We start from the raw sequence: 24,924 nt of genomic DNA, 5'->3' as shown, positions 1-24,924 counted from the left end.
CTCTGTGTATTTAAGCCCTGTGTTTCAGTTTGTCTGTGTCATGATCTACTGTTTTCTATGCTGTGTGGTCTGTCTGCTTGCCTGAATTTATTTGGAGTCTCAGTTTTGTTACCTTTTTTGAGTTCAGCATTAAAGCTGTTTCGAGTTTACATTGTGCCTCCGAGCATCTGCACTTTGGGTCCACCGTTCCTGCCTGCACACAGCCTTCATAACAGAAGATTGTGACCAGAACATGGACCCCGCAGACATTTTCACCTCGGAGTACAACGCTGAGATGGAGCGGATGGTGAGCCTGCTCGACCGCATCGCCCAGTTCCCAGATTTAAGGACCATAGCAGTTGGGCTGAGTGCGGTGGATGCCATCATTCGATATAACCCCCGGCTTAGCCAGTTCGCTAAGGACACAAAGCTCGGCAGCACCATAGCTGCGTGGAGCGAGCAAGTCAGGGCTAGTGAGCTCGCTCTCTCTTTCACTAACTCTTCCTCATCATGGCCCCAGTGCGACATACACTCCCCACCTGCCTCTACGCCACGGACTTCCTCGCCTTCCACACACCAGCCGGGACCTTGTTCACCTGTCTGTTTGCCTGCCTTTTTACTGGCAGCCATGTGGTCAGAGGATCAGGAGGAGGTCTCTATTTCTCCACCGGTTCCTGTTCCCTCATCCAGAAGGAAACAACGCCACTGTCACTCCTCTCCTCAATCATCTTTTCTACCACCTGTTGTCCCCGCTGGAGGGTCCGAGGGACCGCTTCAGCCGCCTGTTCCCGCTGGAGGGTCGGACGGGCCCCACGGGGGTTCTGGAGAACTGCACCAGCCTTTGTTCGCCTCCGCTGAAGGGTTCGAGGGGCCCGTCCAGCCTTCTGCCTCCGCTGGAGGGTCCGAGGGGCCCGTCCAGCAACCTGCCTGTGTTTCAGTTTGTCCTTGTCGCGATCTACCGTTTTCTATGCTGTGTGTTCTGTCTGCTTGCCTGAGTTTATTTGGAGTCTCAGTTTTGTTACCTTTTTTGAGTTCAGCATTAAAGCTGTTTCGAGTTTACATTGTGCCTCCGAGTGTCTGCACTTTGGGTCCACCACTCCTGCCTGCACACAGCCTTCACATAACACTATCACCAGTGTATCACAAGACTGATAAACCAAATGGCCATAAAGGCGTTTTTCTCCTCTCAACCCCACTATGTATTGCAGCTAAATACAGAATTAGTATTTAGCACATCGGGGAACCCTAATATGCATGCTCAATCATCCAGGTAAGTAAATCCCAAAAGGTTGATTTTGTTCACCTGGATGTAGTGATGTAGTCTTTTCAGTGGGAGAAATATTTCGTCATTCATCCAAGTGACTTTTTCAGTCTCAGATGATTACAGGTTTCCCCAACCTTATAAACAGTACATTTGCACCACTGAATGAACAAATGGGCTTTGAAGTCAGTTCCTTGATCACTAATAAGCAAATTGTCATATTCCTAAACTCAGTTACAGCACTTTCAGAAAGTCATCTACTGTGATGAAGTCTACTCCCCTCTGCTGTGTAATCAAATGTCAATGTTATCAGGAAATGATCAGACAAGAGAGGGTTTTCAGGAAACACTGTTAAATGATCAGTTTCTATGCTAAATGTTAAAACAAGATCCAGAGTGCGATTAAAGTGATGGGTGTTTCTAATTTTGAGAGAAGTCTAATAACAGATTAAATATCGCACTAAGGCTGTCATTTTAGGCATCTACATGGATGTTAAAATCACCCACAATAATTATTTTATCTTAGCACCAATGTTCCCTCTAATTTTTCATGTGTCTGAGCGAACACACAAACTCCCTGAGCGATCCCTTGGACCACTGTGAGCAACAGCAGACGTGTGCACTGTGGTCATGCCTGCATCGAATCCATCCAAGTTACATGGTTTAATAAAATAATCAAATTACAGCGTTTACATTTATGTTAGACTACTTTTAATTAACTGCTTTATCCCACTTACAATGAAAATTTAAAAAAAATCTTTGACCTGTGTAGTATGTTAACACTAGTGGAAGTAAAAATAATTTGAACTCCAATTTTGAAAACACAACTTTCTTTCTTTTCTTTTCCTTCCTTTCTTTCTTTTTATTTTATTTTATAAAGCTCCGACTTGTATTATGAGTATGAGTCTGTGGTCTGGGAGAGAGTCCTGTAACTCTCTGTCTGCAAAATACAGTAAATAATGACCAATGTTGGGCAATTAATTATATAGTTACTTCTTTAAAAAAGTAACTGAGTTATGCAAACAACAACGTTTTTTGCAACTGTTTACCTAAAAATGCAGCCAAGGCGTTTTTTTTAAAGAAACATTTCAAACTATTTACAAAACAATCAGCTGTTCTGCATCAAATCTGATGCCACACAAATTATTTGTGCCACTCCAAAAAATAATTTATGTCCACTATGAGATAAAGGAGAACAACAGCCTGATACCTGCAGGCCTGAGAACAGGAGATGTATCACTCCTGTAACATGTGTAACATTCGGTAGTCGTCTCATTGTTGAGACACCCACAACAAAACTATTGACTACACTACACACTAACTACAAAAGATTTGCGCTAAACATCGCAAATCTCTCACATCTCAATACACTGCCGCAACTCCTAAAACTCTCCCCCTCCATAAACAACTAAATGCCATGTTTCCATATCATTTTTGATTGGTCGACATAGTACATTTTTCGACCAATAGGAAAGGGTGTTTTGTGTGTATGTATATATATATATATATATATATATATATATATATGTATGTATGTATGTATGTATGTATGTATATATATATATATATATATATATATATGTATGTATGTATGTATGTATGTATGTATGTATGTATATATATATATATATATGACCTGGTGCTTCCAAAACAATAGAGAGTTTCGATGAATCTGGGGTTGATACACCTGCAGGGCATCACCTTGCTGTGCAAGTTTAAAACAATGAGGGTGCTTGAACTATGCTGGGGTGGGGCACGCAGTTGCTGAGCACTGGTGTAACTGGCCATCCTAAGGAATCACAACAATTAAATGATACCCCCGGAGGGCTTTTGCATTCCTGAACAATTTCAAACAATTAGCTGTTGAAAGACAGAGGGTGAATGTTATTTGTGATCACCTATTGCGTTAAAAACTAGTATACTCTGAAACCCGCACAGAAGAAGTACCCATTTGTGCTGTTTTTAAAATAAAATGTTTGTGCCACTGCATGCTGAGACATAGTCAGAACCACAAAATTAGTGTGATTAAGACACAATTAGTTTGAAAGAGCAATATTGGCTGCTTCGGGCAAAAGACAAGATCCTGTGCAACGTGTTTTAGAACTACCACAATAGCGTTTATTTTCTAAAGGGGCTGAATGTTATTTGTGACCACCTATTGTATTAAAACTGGTAGATTTTGATACCCGTACAAAAGAAATACCCATTTGATCTGTTTTTTAAATATAATGCTTGCATCGCCACATGCTGAGACATCAGAATGACAAAATTAGTGTGATTAAAACACAATTAGTTTGAAAGAGTGATACTTGCTGATCCTGTGCAATGTGTTTTAGAGCTACCACAAAAGCGTTTATTTTCTAAAGGGGCTGAATGTTATTTGCGACCATCTACTGTGTTAAAAAACTAGCTGGCTCTGTCTCCCTCTTGGTTCAACATTCTGAAATCCCGATTTTTAAATAAAATGATCGCATCACCCCGTGAAAGAAACCCCAGTAGATACGTAAAAACTAGTTAAATTAAAACTAGTGGTTTGATTAAAAGAAATACTTGTGAACAGTCCCGAAGGCTGAAATTTCCCATACAGAAGAAATTCCCATTTGTGGCGTTTTGTTTTTAAATAAAATGCATGCATCACTGCATGCTGAGACATTTTCAGAATGACAAAATTAGTGTGATTAAAACACAATTAGTAACACTTTTGACTAGATGCAAATAAAAAGCAAGTACCCATTCCAGGTTTGTTAAGGTGCACTGTGAAACAAAACGGCTTCCACTCCGCCACACAAAACAAAAAATTGCTTTTAAGAACACATATGTCTGCATAACTGAATGTTGAGACCCGCCATTATTAAACCCCATGGTTTGATGAAATTAAAACACAGTTAAAAACACATAAACACATATCACCCCGCAGCCGCCCTGGGTGTTTCTACACATGAACACACATAACCCCGAGCACACCTGAACGTGCATGCATACACGCACGAAACCTGTTAAACAGGTTGTCAAACCGGTTTGGTTGACTGCCATATTGGACTGCCGCATCTGTATTACTACAGTATGTACCACTGTGTTCTGTAAGAATATGTAGTTACACTTACACTAACAGAACAGCCCAAAGTATCTGGTTTTATGCAGCTTCTTTTACCAAACACCCAACATTTCCTGTATGCTTGCTTTACAATCCTGGGTTTGTATAGGAAGTATCTTAAGGGGCTCTGGATCTGCAGACAAAGATCAGTGAGAAGGGGAACACAAAATAGAAATGCAATCTCCCTTTAGACTATGCAGAAAATTGTATATAAATGGATTTGTTGTAGTAACATGTAATGCAGTAACATGTTCCCTTTGACAAAAGCAGACATGTCTGATTTGTCCAAAATCCACTATTGTGTGTGAAAAATATACAAATGTCATATTCCACAATCACAAAATACAACTATGCTCAATATGAAGATATTACAAAAAAAAAAAGAAAAAAGAAAGAAAAATCTCTTACGTAACTCAAAAATATGAAGATCAGCAGGTTTCGGCAAACCATAAAGGTTGAAGGTTTGAGCATATGTATTATGAATCATTTTAACCTTTTTTCTCTTGAGGTTTTTATGACAACTGTTGTTGCATTACTGTCACCTTGTGGATTTAAGAAGTATGCCAACCCTAAATGTTATCCTAATGTTAACTTAAAGATTAAGTGACAGAAGTAAGTAACACATTAGTATTCTGTACAGATAATACCAGACACAATCAAGTAGACTTTATTGGAAAAAATATCTTTTAGGCTGAAGATAAATAATAATTATAAAACTGAACAATTTACCTCATTCATTTTTTTGAATGAAGAAACAGATAAAACAATGGAACTTTTTCCGTATTGGGTCTCCATTCTTTGTTCTGGTCAGTTGTGGCAAACACATATGTAGTTATGGTGTAGAGTTCCTGAAACATAAATCATAAAAATCATTAATAAATAAAATGTAAAGAGTGAATGTGGATTTGGAGGGTATCAAAGGTAGCCTCTAAAGACAATTTTTATTTTTGCAAAAGGTGTAGTTGAGATCAAGATCACTTTGAGATGTCCTGATGCTAAACATTAGAAAGTTATGTGTGTGTGTTTAATCATGGAGGTTAGAGAGCACCTGGTTATGAAATCCTAAAAGAAATGTATTCAGATGATTCAGAAAAGGGAAATATGAGAATGAGTCTCTGTCTGAAATATCATAGTTGTTCTGTATTAGTATTTTTGTATTAAATGAGATAATCTGCCCTGACGAGAATATTTATAAAACCTATATTCAACCCAAAGCTAAGTGATGTATTTTTTAACGGACTGAATATGAGGGGTATCCATAAAACCTCCATCTCTTCTTCCCTGACTTGGGTCTAATTATAAGACAAAGAAGGCAAAACAGGGTTGATTCTTTTCAGATAATAAAGTTATACTGTTGTAATTGGTGTAGTGCTGGTCTTCATCATACTGGTGTGTCTTTAAAACACACACCAGTAACACAAACAGTTAACCCCCCATTACCTTGCCTGTTAAAATTTTTAAGCTCGGCCAAGAATTGTTATTTCCTATCTGCAACATCAGTTCTAGTCAGGTACAGCAAGTCACGATAATGCAGATCACTTCCCCCCATTAAAATCCCATAAAGATAGATAGCCCCCCCCCTCAAGACAAAAAAGTTGCACAGCCACTCTTTCATCTTCTTTAGTCATTCTTTTTAAAATTTGAGAAAGTCATGAACTAAGGTGTGTCAAAACTGAATATAAAACCTGCTCTTTGGTGATCTGGAAACCTTTATCCACTATTTCAGAAGATCTTCTAGTCAGTCTTCCAGTGTAGCAGGATGAATATAACAACAGTAGGAGATGGCTGTAGGTCAGGTTGTAGTGCAGGTTGTCTACCAGCCAAAATGTGTGTAGTTCACTTCCTCCAGTTACTGGAGTTTTATCCCCTTTGGATAGAATTTTGGATAGAAAAGAAATACACTACATCTTTCCGTTGTCACCTACAGTGATTTTAAAAGAATGAGCCTTGCAAGACTGGCCTGTGTAACAGGAGCTACCTTTGGTCAATACTGGTGAACATTAAATTTGTACGCATATTAGCTATTTACATATCAGTAACCTTTTAACTTTGTCTTGGGCTTCACCTAGAGAAAACTCAACTCAACTCTAGAGAAAAATAGCTAAAAATATTGAAATGCTTACTATGCTTAAAAGAAAGTTTTTGCATAAATGACCAGTAATCCCCCCAAAAGAGAAAAAGAGATCTTCCCGAAGTACTTTAACACTACAAGCTACATACACACAAAGTGCCTAGTATCAGTTATCTACACACTCATATTAGGGCAATTTCAGATACATCGTTTTACTCCAAGATGTGGCACCGATGACCTTCTGCACAAAATTTATATTATGCAACAAATAAGGCAACTTGTAAATATCTGAAACTGGCACACAACCATATGGATTTTGGCAAATACCAATATTCAGTCTCCAGAAAAGACAAACAATAAACAAATGACAGTAGTGCATAGCATAAAAGTCAGAACAAATGATTGGTACCTTGGAATTCTCATTTAACCTGTTTATGAACAATTGTGCAATCTCTCAATGAAATGATATGATAAATATATACCACAACAGTAAGAAATGTATGCTCAACCTCCAGTAAGATCAGAAAATCATCAACTAGGTAAACAATACAATCATCAATGTGATCGTATAATGTGAAAAACGTAGTAAATAATGACAATTTTTAAACTGCAACCTTAAATTGCTCAGAGAATTATGCACTAAGTACAGATACAGCCACTCAAAATTGTTGCTTTCAGCCAGAGGTCAGCCAGCTGTCAGCTGGTATTTTTTCACCTAGCCTATTGTTTACTGAGTTGTACTCATGTGTGAATTATAAGCTTGTCCTTTGTTTTTTTCTGTTAGGTTCCAACTTAATACTTTGATTTTTTGTTTCTTAGATTTCTTTAAAGTTTTATATTGTGTGTGTTTTATATTGTCTTGAGTGACCCATAATTTCTCTATATTTTAAAAGGTGACGATATGCACGGATGCTGAACAACAAGCACTAAGACGAAAAGCAAAAATCTCTCATTTTAACTTGATATGGTCCCCTAAAGAGGTCCAGGGGAGAGAAAGTAACGAAAAGTGTCCGGGTTGAAAAAGGAGAGAAAGAGCACACCTACACCAGGGGAATTTCAGGACAGGCCCTGCTAGGTTCGTAAGGTAACTGTGTCATTACGTTTGGGAAAACTGTTATAGAATACTTTTAAGAAAATTGTTCCGTAAATACTGAACAACTGGTAATGATTCCTGGAATACATTAAGACCAGGTTCAACACTAAAAACTGTTAATTCTCTCCTACCTGTAAGCATGTGGAGTGTTTTCACCTATAACTAAATAAATAAATACTGCAGATTGGACACTGATTTGCGGGACATGTACCAGATGTTGGATTTAGAGTGTCCCTTCCCCAGAGTAAAGTTTTTGAACCACAGTATTTAATTATTTGCAAACATGATATATTAAGATTAGCGGCAGACAACTTGAGTAAGCAGGCATGACTGTGACCGTTACCGCTATAACTGTTAGTTTATTTGTAAATGGTAAGAATTACCAATAGTTTTAAGCATGGTCCCAGAGCGTTGTGGTTCATCATCAGAAATATTTAGAACAAAGTGCCAGATATATCTGGCAGAAACACAAGTTAGTAATAATCATAGAATGCAAGCATCACTTTATATATATATATCTTATATTTTCCATTCTAAATGTACTATTTTCTTTTCTAAATGTACTTGTATATTGTTCACATGTTGAAATAAATTACCAGTCAATCAATCAATCAATATGTCTGGCTTGTCTGGCATGCACAACCTGTATTTTATTTGCTGCAAACATATGTCTCTATAAATCTTTGACAGAAAGGCTGAATTCCTGAACAAACTGAAGAGGTTTTAAATATATGGTGTAGCAAGTCTGTAAATGAATGCACCTCCACACTGCTACCCCTGGTGGATACTCAAGACATTACCACTGTTTTTCATAGATGTCGCTTACGGCTCAGGGTTGCACCATCCAAGTCACAGATGGGGGATATCATTACGGCCACCCATCAGCCGGCAATCGGTCAGGATTCCACTATAGATCCATCAAAGTGCTGTCACTGATCAGGTGGCCGTTTTAAGTGGCTGTTTCTGTAAGTGTATTGATAATGTGGTGCACAAACAAAACAAATCTGTGCTGTTTTCATTGTGTCATGCAAAAATACATCTTAAGTAGACTCCTGTTTTAGTTATCTTTTAATAATGATTTTAAACAAACTGGTTCAAGCTTACTGACATCAATATTTATCATGGTCATGTTCTAACTAGGTTAGAAATTGTGACAGCAACCCCTAAACTGTAATTTTGCAGGCATCTGTATCTCACTTGTCCGTGTTTTTTTTTTTTTTTTTTTTGTCGTTGTTTTGTTTTGTTTTTTTTTGCAAACCCCTAAAAAGGGAAAATCACATCATGTGAGAGCTGACTGTTTCACCATCATCACAAGCACAGAACGTGACAAAAAAAGAGCATTCCCACATACAGAATCTCTTCCCTTTGTCATCAACACATTTGTTACTCATAGGTTATCACAGGAGTGAACTTGATCATTAAAAAAAAAAAGTCACATTAGCAGTCACTTGTGCTCTAAGTATACTTTCTGTCAGAAATTGACAGAAAACTCTTTTTATACACCAACCACAGATCACATCATTACTCCTGCAGTCTTGAGATCAGCATCTGCCATTAATCTCAGGGCAAACCAGGTTAAAAGCACACATTCACAACACCTGAAGAAAGCTTCATAGCAGCTACACAGACCATTCATTCAAGCTGACTTTTTGTGTTACATGATCAGTGGGCTGATAAGCACAAAAAAGTTCTTTCAATTTTTAAAAAGAATTTTATCCAGCTTTTCAATATTTCACAATAAATATGAGAAACAGTGTAATGTAAATATCTAAATAACACTGTATGTATGTAACTTTGATATAGAACAGGGGAGGACAATTCATTTTCCCAACCAGCCACATGAGAATTTATGACTGCTGTGATGGGCTGCGCACCAATGAACTGAACCCAAATGTAAAACTATTCAACATTACCAAAAGCAATTTGGAACAAAATGTGCATTTTTTAACAAGGTACTGTTGCTAATTTGTTTGTTGTTGTTTTTTGCAGTTATTTAGGTCTTTTTTCTTGTTTTATGAGACAAATTTAGTTTATTATTGGCTTTAACGGGTGCACTGGTGTCAGCTTTGAAATGAGATGGAAATGCAAAGGATAGCAGACAGATTATCCATGTCTAGTTTTGTTAAACTTTATCACAAATAATGTTTGTTCACATGCAAAAGAAAACCAGCATTATGTGAGAATATCTTTGTATGTGTGGAAAGTTCTCGTTTTTGTGAGCAGAATAAAAAAACAGCAGTGATACTGACTTAAAGTCCGTGATTCATTGCTTTTCACCCTGATGAAGTTAACTATTTTAGTTACATCAACAACATGGTTAATTTTTTAGCATTGGCTTGCACAACACCTCTTGGTGAATGATACAGTGCACAAATACCAGTTTCAGTTCTGGGTTCATGTCAGTCCGTTGTCAAAAGTCATTTCTTCCTGTCAGATTTGGACGGCCATCAGTTTTCAGCAGCAGCATTGCTGCCAGCTGCTCTGCAATCTGACACAGTTTTGTTATTCTGTGTATAAAGAAGAGGAACTTGGTTGTCTTGTGGACATCACAGTTGTTGGCCAGAGTCTTGTCCAATATCTGCTTTGTTTTTCAAATGAAGATCCTGATTTTGCTATAATGTGGTTAATCTATCTTTTGGGATTCACTTGGAGAGGGGCACATTCACAAATCCTTAATTTTTCTCAGGGCATATCAGCAAACACTATGATAAACTCCCCATCAGAGAATGATTTTATGTATTTTGCGATTTTGTGGAAGATGACAAACATGGCCTTGACTGCTCCATCCCTCTGAAACTTGTTGCTTTCACAGCAGTGTCCATTCCTGTGTTGCATCAGTCAGGTTGTTGTATTCCTGAATTCAAATAAATACTTTCTGTACATGTTTTGTTAAAACACTACATTGTATGTAGAGTGGATTTACAGCAAAGCTGTACCGATGCAGAGCAGGGATAGACACTGGAAACCTTTCTAGCAAAGCTGCAAAAGCAAAAACAATTTTTACCAAGCTGGATAGTGCAGTAGAGTCCAGCTGTGTGATTTCCCACAAAATTCACAAAAGCATGATGTATCCTTCTTTACGTTTGAATGCTAATTTTGTATTAGCCTCATGTGGGGAGGTCAGAGACAACCAATGGACTGAATAAGCAGCCCAAGAACCGTGCAAGAGCCAGCCAGGTCTGATATAAAAAGTTATTACCCTGTCAGTAAAGACATGTAATACAATATTTGCTAGCACTAGCAGCACTACAACGAATGCTGCTAGTGCTAACACTGCCAATGTTTTCTCACACTCACTATCTTGTTTTTCTGAATGTGATTATATTATGCATAGCTAAAAGTGACAAACATTGCAGAAGCATTTAAAAGGCGGTTTAATTATTTAAAATGGCTCTTAAATACATATTTTTTGTAGAGTATTATTTTGAATCGGAAGCCAGATTGAACCTCTTGTTGGTGTAGTGAGAAAACAAAAGGTCTCAGTGACATTTTTATTTGATTCTTGCGACTAAAAAAAATAAGGGGGACTAAAATGGTATAATGGCTACCTGCATCTTTTAAATATCTTACTATTAAATTATTTTATATAATCTGAAGCTTTTAATACGGTGGCCCTGAGAGGCCAAACGGACTGCAACTTCAGAAAACACTTGCAAAAAGAAAAATGCTGCAAAAAGGAAAATGCTGCAAAAAGAAAAACGCTGCAAAAGCACACACAACACAACGGAAATGTTTCTGGGGAGACAATAACCGGACGGACCAGTTGCACGAACCAAAACATGCTAACAAGTACACTGGGACTGGGAGACACTTGAAAGAAATGGAAGCGGAGCGGCCAAAGAGTAAACTTTCAAAAGTAAGTTCTGAATATTATGTCACTTATTTATGTGCAAATGTTTAATAACGAAGAACATTAAAACATTACTGTTGGCCACATGCCGGCAAAGTTATGTGACATTAGCGATGTTTGTACTTTCAGCGTTTACTTTGTTTTAAAGCTTTTACTTTATACGCCGTTCGATAGTTGACCTTAATCTTACAGAGAATCTAATGATTTTGTGGATAATTAAAGTCAGTCATATATCCACAAACACAACAAGCTGAAAGTCAGTGAATGCTGCTTGGTTTGCAGTCCTGAATATCACGGCACGGACTTTAATGTGTGTTTGAACGAGCTGACGGTTCACTCGTTACGCTGAAAGAAAGATGCTTTAATCACAGGAGTCACACATGTGTCCACTGTACCATCTGGGAACTCTTCTTGTTTAGCACTTGTAATAACACAAACACTAAATCCTCCTTCTCTTGTGCTTTTTTTGTAGCAGTGTATACACCTGAGACTGTCACCTGTCCGTCTGTCCTGCACTCTCTCTCTTTTTCTTTCTCTCTGATTGTGTAATAAAAGTATGAACATGTATTTATAAGTTACACTTGTGTTTGACTACTGCAGCTTATCACACATTTGATTTCCATGTGTGACAACTGCAAGTGTCCAGGGTGAGGACAGACTGAGGGACCCACTGCTGCACATCATCTGTGAGGCTTTGCACCCCTGATGATCCAACAGGACAAACTCAGCAGTGTGTGAGGAAGAGGAGGAGGAAGATCCAGCAGCAGCTGACAGATGGAGAAAATAGACAGACTGTTCCCTGTTTGTGAAGGACTGCTAGGAAAGTTATAACTAATTGTCTGTCCTGAATCAGTCTTATTAGGTAATTTTCAAATAATTTTATCATTCCAGTGTTTTCAGTGTGGGAGAAAGTACTCAGGGCCTTCAGGTTACACACTATGAAAGGCAGCAACAAGTTTAATGTTCAGAAACCTAAAGTATGTGTCAGCAGCAGAATGGAGCTAAAAATAAATGTTTGTTTCAGTTCTATGAAGCTTTGAGTATTTTGGATTAGTAGTACTGCTGTGTTTGTTGCATCATATTGCTGTAATTGTTTATATGCTTTATATATTCTAAGTTGATCTATACATCATATTCAGCCTGTTTAAGGCGCTGATATCTATTCTGTATGACTTAAAGCAGTTATGACATGGTCTGATTTTCTCACCCAATAAAGAAATATTTAATATATCAGCCTACCCTTCATTCTATCAGAAACAGTTATCACAGCTCGTACATTTGCTTTTTCCACACATATATAAGCATTGAGCCAAATTTAGTAATGCTAACATATTAAAAGAACAATATTTGTCTCTTATATATAATACATCTATAGATACACTGTCAAAGATACTTGTCTTTAAGTGAAGATTTAAGGTGACAGGAAATATAAATAAATGCAACTTGAATCTTTACTGAAGCTCAGTGTTTGGCACAGAGTTCATGTTCACTGCTGTAATAACTAATAACGATTAATATAATATTGGCCATATTATATTTACATTACCAAAGTGAGATGACTTTAGTCTCATGAACAACATTAGCTAATTGTTATTTACTAGCTAATCTTAAATGACTGTTCAGTACAGAAATGAAGCCCAAAAATCATGTTTTACAGTCCTGTGGTCTCAGCCTCAGATACTTATCAAATCACACAAAGCTCATGTAGAAACAAATGTACAAAATATGTTCTCCTTCATTTCTGTCAAACAAAGCTGTATGAAACATTTCCAGCTGTTAGTATCATGGTTGCTAGGCAACCTGGGCAGTGCGACGGAGGCTAGACTGTCCCATTTCACGAGCCTACAAGCCTCGCACTTCCGGCCTCAGCAGTCTTTGAGTACGCGGCCCTTGAGGACCGTTAAGGCTGCGTACCGGTTATTGTCTCCCCAGAAACATTTCCATTGTGTTGTGTGTGCTTTTGCAGCTTTTTTCTTTTTGCAGCATTTTTCTTTTTGCAAGTGTTTTCTGAAGTTGCAGTCCGTTTGGCCTCTCAGGGCCACCGTATTTTAACCATAACTTTAGAAAATTAAATAATAATGATCATAAAAACAGTGTGGAAGGTGGGTTAATATCATGTAACGAGTGCAGCTTTTCAAATTAGCCACAGCACTTTGTGAATCAGGTTGGACACTCTAATGATGCCATCAGCACACTGAACTCTGGGTTTTTCTGTTTCTGTCTGCAGAGAACAAAGCAGCACAACAACCAATTTCTCACTCCTAAATCATACTTCACTAAAGTGAGTCTGAAAATCAGCTTTCAGTGTGTTAGTATGAATATGTCATGAAGCTGCTATGGCACTCTTATTGGGTAGTTCAAAAATGCCATTGGATAAGCATATGCATTTTGATAAACAACAGTGCAGGTATTGTCTGTACACATTTGTACAATTTTTACACACACTACAATGAAAATATAAATTTGGATGCACTATGTGTAGGACTTTGCCTGAGAAATCATGGTGTATAATTTATTGTTCTGAACTGTTTATAATGAAGTATCAGTTATTCTGTTTTGCATACAACTGTAAAAATACAGTAAAATTCAACAATCACATTGCATTTTTCCCTTTTTATCATTTACCTAAAAAAGCTTAATGTTATTGTACAGATATTGAACAGGACATGACACGATAATAATAATAATAATAATCTGAATGTACACTTCAGAATTGGGCAATAAACAGTCAACTATCAACAGTTACATGTATTTTTTTTTCCATGTTCACATATAAAAAGGTTGGGGGAGACACGAACTCAGAAGTTCTACCATCATCAAATTAGTGCATTATTTAAAATCTTTGCTTCTGCAGGTTGATGCTTCTCACTCTTGACAAGCCAACAGAGAACAGACTCTGATGCAAAGCCAGAAAAAGGAAAGAAAAACAACAGAGAAAAAGAAAAAAAATAGGGTGGACCACTGGCAATCTTGGGTTTCCATTCTTCTTACTGGACTAAAAGTCTGTTCTTGGTTTTCAATTCTGAGAGAAGCTCCAAGGTGGTAGCATTTCACATTAGAACTTGAGAAGGTAGACTGAGGTTATAGTAAGCAGGAGGCATACAAAGCAATGTGATAGCGCAGCAGCCCCGTTCACGTCATGCATTGCACCAGGACCTGCAAGAGAATAATGCAAAATGTGATTCATCATAAGGGTTATTCAGATCAGTGCTCTAGTATTGACTATCATTAGTTAGAAGTTAAATGTTCATGCGGTTTGGTGCTGGAATTACCATGGAAACTGGCAATCGGTGGAAATAAAAGGTAATTCAATGAATAACATACAGTGGGTGACTTTCAGAATGGCTTTTTTATGTGTAGCTGCTAATATGGAAAAAGTGGTCGCTGACAAAAACAAAACTTTTTTCTTTTTTCTTTAATTCACTGAAGTGAACAACATAACAGAAACATATTTTTCTTACCATAGAGTATTATACTGGCATTAGTGATTCCCATGGTGTTCATAGCAACACAAGTGTAGTTCCCATAGTCTTCTTCTGAGACATTGAAAAAGATAAGCATAGACTGTTTCCCTTGATTCTCTATCTTTACCCCGTTTAGTCCATTGAGGAGCCTATAAGAAAGAGAAAAGCAGTTTTGAAATCTCTGAGAGAATGTGTTTATTTGTAACTTTTGCAAATGCACTCATAAAATATGCTTGATTAAAACTTAGGGAAATGTTTTTTAGATACAAAGCAAAACGCTCTGAATGTTCCTGTTCTCATGCTCTCCTGAATACCTGCAGCTACTGCAGTAACTGTGGATGTGCCACGGTCCGTGTTTTGAGTTTGTACTATTGTTTAATCTTTGATTTCATCATATTTTTACTGCTAGTCTCTTGATTTTGGTTTTCAGTATTTCTAGCACCCTAGTTCATTAGTATATCATGATTACTAGCCACATTAGGTTTTGTTTATGTGCCTCCCCTGTGTTCCGTGTTATGTCTAGGCTGTATCCCAATTCAGGGTCTGCAGCCTTAAAGGCCGCATTTTAAGGCCGATTACGTCACAGCGACGCGACGAAGGCTGTCTCAATTCGAAGGCTGCTCGAAATGCGGCCCTCAAATCAGTCCTTCATTTCCCTGAATTTTAAGGATGTGGCGGTGTAGACTTCGTGGCCCAACATATCCCAGAATGCATAGCGCGGCGGTGGGTGTGGATAATTTTGCCGGAAAAAAAAACGGCGGATGAGGGGCGACTGAAGAGTAAACTTTGAGTACTGAATATTATGTCACTTATTTATGTGCAAATGTTTAATAACGAAGAACATTAAAACATTACTGTTGGCCACATGTCGGCAAAGTTATGTGACATTAGTGACGTTTGTACTAACTTGGTTTTAAAGCCTTTACTTTAAAATATACGCCGTTCAATAGCTGACCTTAATCTTACAGAGAATGATCAAAGCTCATGTAGAAACACACAAACAAATGAACAAAAGATTTTCTCCTTCATTTCTGTCAAACAAAGCTGTATGAAACGTTTCCAGCTGTTAGTATCATGGTTGCTAGGCAACCTGGGCAGCGTGACGGAGGCTAGACCGTCTCATTTCACAAGCCTCGCACTTCCGGCCTGAGCAGTCTTTGAGTACGTGACCCTTGAGGACCGTTAAGGCTGCGTACTTTAAGGCTGCAGACCCTGAATTGGGATACAGCCTTTATTCTGTGCCTTTCTGTCCCACGTTTCAGGTCTGTTGTGTGTTTCCTGTTTTACTTTGAAAGTCCATGTCCTATGTCAGTGTATTCTGTTTTGCTTCCTCCCAGTCTCGTCTCATCTGATTAGTGTCAGATGTGTTCCCTGCCTGTCTGCCATTTCCTTGTTTACCTCTGTGCATATATAGGCTGTATCCCAATTCAGGGTCTGCAGCCTTAAAGGCTGCATTTTAAGGCCGATTACGTCACAGCGATGCGACGAAGGCTGTCCCAATTCGAAGGCTGCTCAAGATGTGACCGACAAATATGTCCTTTATTTCCCCGGATTTGAACGATGGATCAGTGTATCCTTTGTGGCCCAACATATCCCAGAATATATATATGTACATACATATATATATATATATATATGTACATATATATGTATATATACACACACACATATATATATATACACACACACATATATATATATACACACACACATATATATATACACACACACATATATATATACACACACACATATATATATATATATATATATATATATATATATATATATATACATATATATACATATATACATATATATATATATATATATATATATATATATATATATATATATACATATATACATGTATATATATATGTACATATATATATATACATATATACATACACACACACCCATATATATATACACACGCACATATAAAAGTGGGGGAAGGCAAGGAACCATCATGGAAGGACAGGCCCCTGCACGGTATGTACCACCGGCAGATAGAGGAGGTGGCTGATATCCAGAAATCCTACCAGTGGCTGGACAACGCTGGACTGAAAGACAGCACAGAGGCACTAATCATGGCAGCACAAGAACAAGCTCTGAGTACAAGATCCATAGAGGCTGGGGTCTATCACACCAGGCAAGACCCCAGGTGCAGGCTGTGTAAAGATGCCCCTGAGACAATCCAGCACATAACAGCAGGGTGCAAGATGCTAGCAGGCAAGGCATACATGGAACGCCATAACCAAGTGGCCGGCATAGTATACAGAAACATCTGTGCCGAGTATAACCTGGAAGTCCCGGGGTCAAAATGGGAGATGCCCCCAAGGGTGATGGAGAATGACCGAGCTAAGATCCTGTGGGACTTCCAGATACAGACGGACAAAATGGCGGTGGCTAACCATAGTGGTGGTAGACAAACATGAGAAGACGGCCGTAGTGATCGATGTAGCGGTTCCGAATGACAGCAACATCAGGAAGAAGGAACACGAGAAGCTCGAGAAATACCAAGGGCTCAGAGAAGAGCTCGAGAAGATGTGGAGGGTGAAGGTGACGGTGGTCCCAGTGGTAATCGGAGCACTAGGTGCGGTGACTCCCAAGCTAGGCGAGTGGCTCCAGCAGATCCCGGGAACAACAGCGGAGATCTCTGTCCAGAAGAGCGCAGTCCTAGGAACAGCTAAGATATTGCGCAGGAGCCCCAAGCTCCCAGGCCTCCGGTAGAGGACCCGAGCTTGAAGGATTGACCGCCCACAGGGGTAAGTGGGGAAATTTTTTTTAAAATATATATATAAGCATTCAGACAGATTTAGTAATACCAACATATTAAAAGAACAATATTTGTCTCTTATATATAATACATCTATATATACACTGTCAAAGACACTTTGATTTTTTAAGGTGATAGGAAATATAAATAACTGAAACTTGAATCTTGAATGAAGCTCAGTATTTGACACAGAGTTCAAGTTCACTGCTGTAATAACTAATAATGATTATTATAAAAATAACTTTAATATTGGCCATATTCAATGTTCCCTCTAAGCTGCTCGCGTGCACAATTGCGCACTGCTGGCACGGTCTCTGCGCACAGAAAATCTGTGTTGCGCAGAAAAAAATCTAACCTAAATTGAAATCAAAACTTTAACAATTCTGTTTTGCAGTGTTAGTAAGTGATTGGCTGCTCCCGAATGGGATTAGAACGATGCCACCTTATCCCACAGTCCAGCCAGTGATGCGATTCACATTCGTATATACGCAGCTAATCAACGTCGTTGACAGGCTATGACAGCGTCCTTATGTGCCGACACCGGTGTTTTAGCTAGCAAAGCGGCGTGGCTGATGTGGAGTGAAGCCACATTAATGGCAACATGTACAACCATTGGAGATGTGAGCAGGACAGACGGAACAATTGATGGAAAAAGTGTGGACTTTATACCAGTTTTTAAATTGTGTTGATAGGCCACGTAAAATCTGAGTTATGATAAAAATATATGCAATGTTTGGTTTTCTTCCTGAATACTATCATTGTTTATATTTACTGCGGGAAGAAACGGTAAAAACTGCGTTTTATAAGGAAAATGCTCAAAAGCACTCTCTGCCTGTCAGCAAAAACAAAACCAAAAACACTCCCACCTTTCCTATTGGTCGAAAAATGTACCATGTCGACCAATCACAAAATGATGGCATTTAGTTGTTAGCCCTTTAAAGCCGGTCAGAGTGGGCACTCTCTGTTTGCATAATTATTTTTAAATCCCTGTAGAACCGGAGCTGCGTAAGTTAGCGCAGTAATTTTTTCTTTACTTACATAAGATGTAAGTTGTACACTTAAACACAATTTGCCGATCCGATCAGTTATTTGTAACACTTCCCACATTGAAACAGAGGTCAGCGCTAACGATCACATGTCCGCCATTTCCTGTCCGAAACCGGAAGTGATGTCATTTTCGCAGAAAATGTAATTTTTTACTTGTAGGCCTTAAAAGCCTATACTGGTATTTTTATAAGTCATGTTTGACTTTATGCTTTTCTGAATAGTTTCTGGGAGGCTTACAACTCGAATTGCACTGCTGGAAATAGTTTATTTTGATGCACATGCTGTTTTCTTTGCAAATTTGCATCATATGATTGTTTTTCATTTTTCCTACAGTATATAAAAATTGCCGTATCTCAAAAATAAAACTATGAAGACACTCAAAATAAATTTCCTGTTGTTGTAAACTTTTTTTTTTGCAACTTTTTTGTATTTAAAGTTTTGAGGGGTAAGCCTCTTAAATTTCTCCGAGTAGAAATATATGTAAAAAAAACAAAAACGATTTTCAATTTTTTTGTAGTTTATTGCACATTTTTGCAATTAATGTAGTTACTATGGACTTAATGCATACATATTATTAAAATATGGGCTATAACAGTTGTATTGATGTATAGCAACTTGAAATGCTCCCAAAAATGGCACTACAGCATGTAAAAATATAAAGTAAGCTCTGGTGGACTTGGTTCTACGGTAGGTCTTAAAGGGTTAAGAAACGGGGGGAAGTTTTAGGAGTGACAGCTGTGTTTTGAGATGTGAGAGATTTGAGACGTTTAGTGCAAATCTTTTGTAGTTAGTGTGTAGTGTAGTCAATAGTTTTGTTGTGTGTGTCAGAACAATGAGGCGATGGCTGAATGTTACAGGTGTTACAGGAGTGATACATTTCCTGCTGTCAGGCCTGCAGGTATTAGGCTGGTGTTCTCCTTTATCTCATAGTGGACAGAAATTATTTTTTGAAGTGGCACAAATAATTTGTGTGGCATCAGATTTGATGCAGAACAGCTGATTGTTCTGTAAATAGTTTGAAATGTTTATTTTAAAAAACGCCTTGGCTGCATTTTTAGTTAAACGGCTCCAAAAAATGTTGTTGTTTGCATAATTCAGTTAATTATATAGTTAGTTCTTCAAAAAAGTAACCATATAATTAATTGCTCAACATAGGTCATTATATACTGTATTTTGCAGACAGAGAGTTACAGGACTCTCTCCCAGACCACAGACTGGGAGAGAGTGACCGAGCCCCAGGCCGAGAGGCCGAGGGCACCCCACCCCCGAAGTGGCCCGAGCGAGCCCCAGGCTCCAGGCCCCGACAAGCAGCCACCAGGAGTGAGCCGGTGTGTACCTGGATGCCCATCCCCGGACACAAAGAGCCACCAATGAACTGATGTATGAGGGCGTCTGCCACCGGCAGGGGGAGTGGTAGGGGGAGATAGGCCTCCATACCTTGGAGGGCCTGAGATGTCCCTAGAGAGGTGGCATCTGATACCCGACCTGACATATAGACACAGACAAACAGGCACACACAGATACAAACATCCATTCCCACCCTCATGCTCTCATATGCAATTACTCAACACTCAACCAACGTGGAGACAGACATAAAGAGACACTGTACACGCAATCACACTCCCCAAGCGTACTCTAAGCCCCAGGTCTAGGTACCCTTGCCCCTGGAGGGGGAAACTGCACCCAGACCCAGGTAGTGTTACCCTTTTCCCTGGGGTGGAGAGAAGCTGACTGCCCTAAACAACTAAATGCCATGTTGCCATATCATTCTTTGATTGGTCGACATGGTACATTTTTCGACCAATAGGAAAGGGTGGGGTTTTTTTTGGTGTTGTTTTTGCTCACAGGCGGAGAGTGCTTTTGAGCATTTTCCTGATAAAACACAGTTTTTACCGTTTCTTCCCGCAGTAAATATAAACAACGATAGTATTCAGGAAGAAAATTGCATTGCATATATTTTTATCATAACTCAGATTTTACGTGGCCTATCAACACAATTTAAAAACTGGTATAAAGTCCACACTTTTTCTGTCAATTGTTCCGTCTGTCCTGCTCACATCTCCAATAATTGTACATGTTGTCATTAACGTGGCTTCACTCCACATCAGCCACGCCGCTTTGCTAGCTAAAACACTGGTGTCGGCACATACGGACGCTGTCATAGCCTGTCATTGACATTGATTAGCTGCGTATATACGAATGTGAATCGCATTATTGACTGGACTATGGGATAAGGTGGCATCGTTCTAATCCCATACGGGAGCAGCCAGTCACTTACTGACTAACACTGCAAAACAGAATTGTTAAAGTTTTCATTTTAAATTCAATTCAGGTTTGATGGTTTTTTATGTGCGCAACACAGATTTTCTGTGCGCAGAGACCGTGCCAGCAGTGCGCAATTGCGCACGCGCGCAGCTTAGAGGGAACATTGCTGGTCAGTACCGAAAAGAAGCACAACATTCATATTGTTACAGTTCCGTGGTCTCAGCCTCAAATATTCAAATCAAACAAACGTCATGTAAAAACAAACAAACAAATGAACTCTCTATTTCTTTTCTTCATTTCTGTGAAACAATGCTGTATGAAATGTTTGCAGCGGGTATCATGACAGAGGATAGACCTTTCGATTTCACAAGCCTCATATTTCCGGCCTTCTCGGCCTTCAAGGACGCAGCCCAAGTAGACAGTGAAGGCTGCGTCCTCCAGGGCTGCAGACCCTGAATTGGGATACAGCCATAGTGTGTGCTCACCTTTGCTCGTTCTCGTCCGTCTGCGTATCATTCTGTGTGTCATCCCACATGTTCTAACAACGTTTCATGGTTTCAGGTTTATTTAGTTAGTTTTCCTGGTTTAGGTCTTTCTTATTTTCTTTCTTTGCCATGTCTGCTTCTGTTTGTATTATCACCGTTTGAAAATAAAGCTCACTCACAGTAATGCCAGTGCCTGCACTTGGGTCCATCTCTTATAACTTCACACATCTGCCGCTGCAGCCGTGACAGGATGTATTTGTTTAAAAGCCCGCCTTCCATTTCCCACATTTCATTTCCTGTTTCTTTTCTACAGTTTCGCTGTTTTTTTACATTTATTTTATCACTCCTCTCTATCACTACAGGGAGTGCAGAATTATTAGGCAAATGAGTATTTTGTCCACATCACCCTCTTCATGCATGTTGTCTTACTCCAAGCTGTATAGGCTCGAAAGCCTACTACCAATTAAGCATATTAGGTGATGTGCATCTCTGTAATGAGAAGGGGTGTGGTCTAATGACATCAACACCCTATATCAGGTGTGCATAATTATTAGGCAACTTCCTTTCCCTTTGGCAAAATGGGTCAAAAGAAGGACTTGACAGGCTCAGAAAAGTCAAAAATAGTGAGATATCTTGCAGAGGGATGCAGCAGTCTCAAAATTGCAAAGCTTCTGAAGCGTGATCATCGAACAATCAAGCGTTTCATTCAAAATAGTCAACAGGGTCGCAAGAAGCGTGTGGAAAAACCAAGGCGCAAAATAATTGCCCATGAACTGAGAAAAGTCAAGCGTGCAGCTGCCAAGATGCCACTTGCCACCAGTTTGGCCATATTTCATAGCTGCAACATCACTGGAGTGCCCAAAAGCACAAGGTGTGCAATACTCAGAGACATGGCCAAGGTAAGAAAGGCTGAAAGACGACCACCACTGAACAAGACACACAAGCTGAAACGTCAAGACTGGGCCAAGAAATATCTCAAGACTGATTTTTCTAAGGTTTTATGGACTGATGAAATAAGAGTGAGTCTTGATGGGCCAGATGGATGGGCCCGTGGCTGGATTGGTAAAGGGCAGAGAGCTCCAGTCCGACTCAGACGCCAGCAAGGTGGAGGTGGAGTACTGGTTTGGGCTGGTATCATCAAAGATGAGCTTGTGGGGCCTTTTCGGGTTGAGGATGGAGTCAAGCTCAACTCCCAGTCCTACTGCCAGTTTCTGGAAGACACCTTCTTCAAGCAGTGGTACAGGAAGAAGTCTGCATCCTTCAAGAAAAACATGATTTTCATGCAGGACAATGCTCCATCACACGCATCCAAGTACTCCACAGCGTGGCTGGCAAGAAAGGGTATAAAAGAAGAAAAACTAATGACATGGCCTCCTTGTTCACCTGATCTGAACCCCATTGAGAACCTGTGGTCCATCATCAAATGTGAGATTTACAAGGAGGGAAAACAGTACACCTCTCTGAACAGTGTCTGGGAGGCTGTGGTTGCTGCTGCACACAATGTTGATGGTGAACAGATCAAAACACTGACAGAATCCATGGATGGCAGGCTTTTGAGTGTCCTTGCAAAGAAAGGTGGCTATATTGGTCGCTGATTTGTTTTTGTTTTGTTTTTGAATGTCAGAAATGTATATTTGTGAATGTGGAGATGTTATATTGGTTTCACTGGTAAAAATAAATAATTGAACTGGGTATATATTTGTTTTTTGTTAAGTTGCCTAATAATTATGCACAGTAATAGTCACCTGCACACACAGATATCCCCCTAAAATAGCTAAAACTAAACACAAACTAAAAATTACTTCCAAAAACATTCAGCTTTGATATTAATGAGTTTTTTGGGTTCATTGAGAACATGGTTGTTGTTCAATAATACAATTATTCCTCAAAAATACAACTTGCCTAATAATTCTGCACTCCCTGTACTTATTTCATCTTATAGGGACAGGAAATGCTGCTGTCACTTTCAGGGACCATTTAACAGTCACCATAGCCATTGTTTGTATTTACTCTTCTCATAAATGTATTTCCAGTTTCAAGTCATCAGTTGGAAAAAGCTACTTTATATTAGATTATTATCTAAACATTTGAGCCCAGCACCCTACTGACATAAACTAATTATAGAGAAACAAATAAATGGTAAATGGCTTGCATTTGTATAGCGTTTTACTTAGTCCCTAAGGACCCCAAAGTGCTTTACACTACATTCAGTCATCCACCCATTCACACACTGGTGATGACAAGCTACATTGTAGCCACAACTGCCCTGGGGCGCACTGACAGAGGCGAGGCTGCCGGACACTGGTGCCACCAGGGCCTCTGACCACTAGTATTTAGTATCTTGCCCAAGGATATTTGGCATGCAGCTAGGAGGCAGCCTAGGATTGAACCACTGACCTTCTGATTAGTGCCTGACTTGCTCTGCCACCTGAGCTACAGCCACCCCAAATAATTTTCCTTTGGTATCCATGACTTTTTGCAAATTATCTAACTAACTGTTTTTTCTAATAGTGTGATTACATTTTGATGTAGTCCACTGATAGAAGAATGCAGGGCACAAGTTATCTTATCTCAAAAACATGATTTTAAACAGTGATATGAGTGAACATCATTACTTTCAGCAAAGATCATGTCGAATGAATTAAGACCACAGCGTACAGCAGAACACGTGTGTTTGTAAGCCTGTAATACTGAGGTCAAACAATTCAGAGCATGTCGAAATCATAGAGCTCAGGGAAGAAACATGCCTGCGGTCTTCTTTGTACCACTCAAAATCTGCCCTTGGGACAGCAGAGGCTTCACATTGCAGAATTCCTTTTTGTCCAACTGAAGTGCCTGTACTCCTCGCTTTAGAAATGAAGGGAGGATCTGGAAAACAAAGAAATACCAGTCATATGTTTTCATATGACTGTTTCTTCAAATTGAAATTGTGCCCTCAACTGTCCTCACTCAGTGTTAGTTTAACTCTGCACCCTCCCACCCTTTGATGTCCTATATAGCCTGAGTGTGATAGCCTGGCCCTTACAGTTGACGGTGACTTGCACTGTCCTGACATCCGGGCTTGAGATGTCATTAGATGCAATGCATTCATAAGATCCCGACTGTTCTTTGGTGATGGCTGTGAGCATCAGGTGCTCCCCCTCTGTCACAAATTTATGGGTGCCTGTAGAGAAAGAAACAAAGCAAAAGAAAAAAAACAGTGCATGAGTTAATGTTTCAATTAAATTCGATTAGCTCTATGACATATGATCCTGTACTCATTTCAGAAGAAAAAAACCAGTCTGCCGCTGTGGACCTGACCAAAAAAGTTAAACAGCTTTGGTAGGCAGCAGCCGAGGGCAAGTCGCCCCTCTGACCACCACCAGTAGGCAACGGGTGAAGTATCTTGCCCAAGGACACAACGACCAAGACTGTCCAAGCCGGGGCTTGAACCGGCAACCTTCCGATTACAAGGCGAACTCCCAACTCTTGAGCCACGCTCGAGGTTATAGGTATGTATATGTTTTTGTATATGTATATGTTTTTCTCTAAATA

The 24,924-nt window shown here is 39.2% G+C and overlaps 1 protein-coding gene across 3 annotated transcripts in view; it reads right to left on the bottom strand.

The window, feature by feature from the left end:
• Positions 1–8,547: 8,547 nt before the first annotated feature.
• opcml (opioid binding protein/cell adhesion molecule-like) overlaps positions 8,548–24,924 on the bottom strand; it is a 445,347-nt gene continuing 428,970 nt past the window's right edge. For all 3 annotated transcript variants that reach the window (XM_026181472.2, XM_026181471.2, XM_080307427.1), the window contains 4 exons: positions 24,416–24,553; positions 24,138–24,258; positions 14,809–14,960; positions 8,548–14,503 (listed from right to left, as the gene is read on the bottom strand). In XM_026181472.2, the coding sequence (XP_026037257.1) occupies positions 14,403–14,503; positions 14,809–14,960; positions 24,138–24,258; positions 24,416–24,553 (512 nt within the window). In that variant the 3' untranslated portion in view covers positions 8,548–14,402. The remainder of the gene's footprint in view (positions 14,504–14,808; positions 14,961–24,137; positions 24,259–24,415; positions 24,554–24,924) is intronic.

The sequence above is a fragment of the Astatotilapia calliptera genome, chromosome 10 (assembly GCF_964374335.1).
Source record: "Astatotilapia calliptera chromosome 10, fAstCal68.1, whole genome shotgun sequence".
Classification (NCBI taxonomy): Eukaryota; Metazoa; Chordata; class Actinopteri; order Cichliformes; family Cichlidae; genus Astatotilapia; species Astatotilapia calliptera.
Note: the sequence above shows the minus strand (reverse complement) of the source record. Positions and strands in the feature narration are given on the sequence as shown.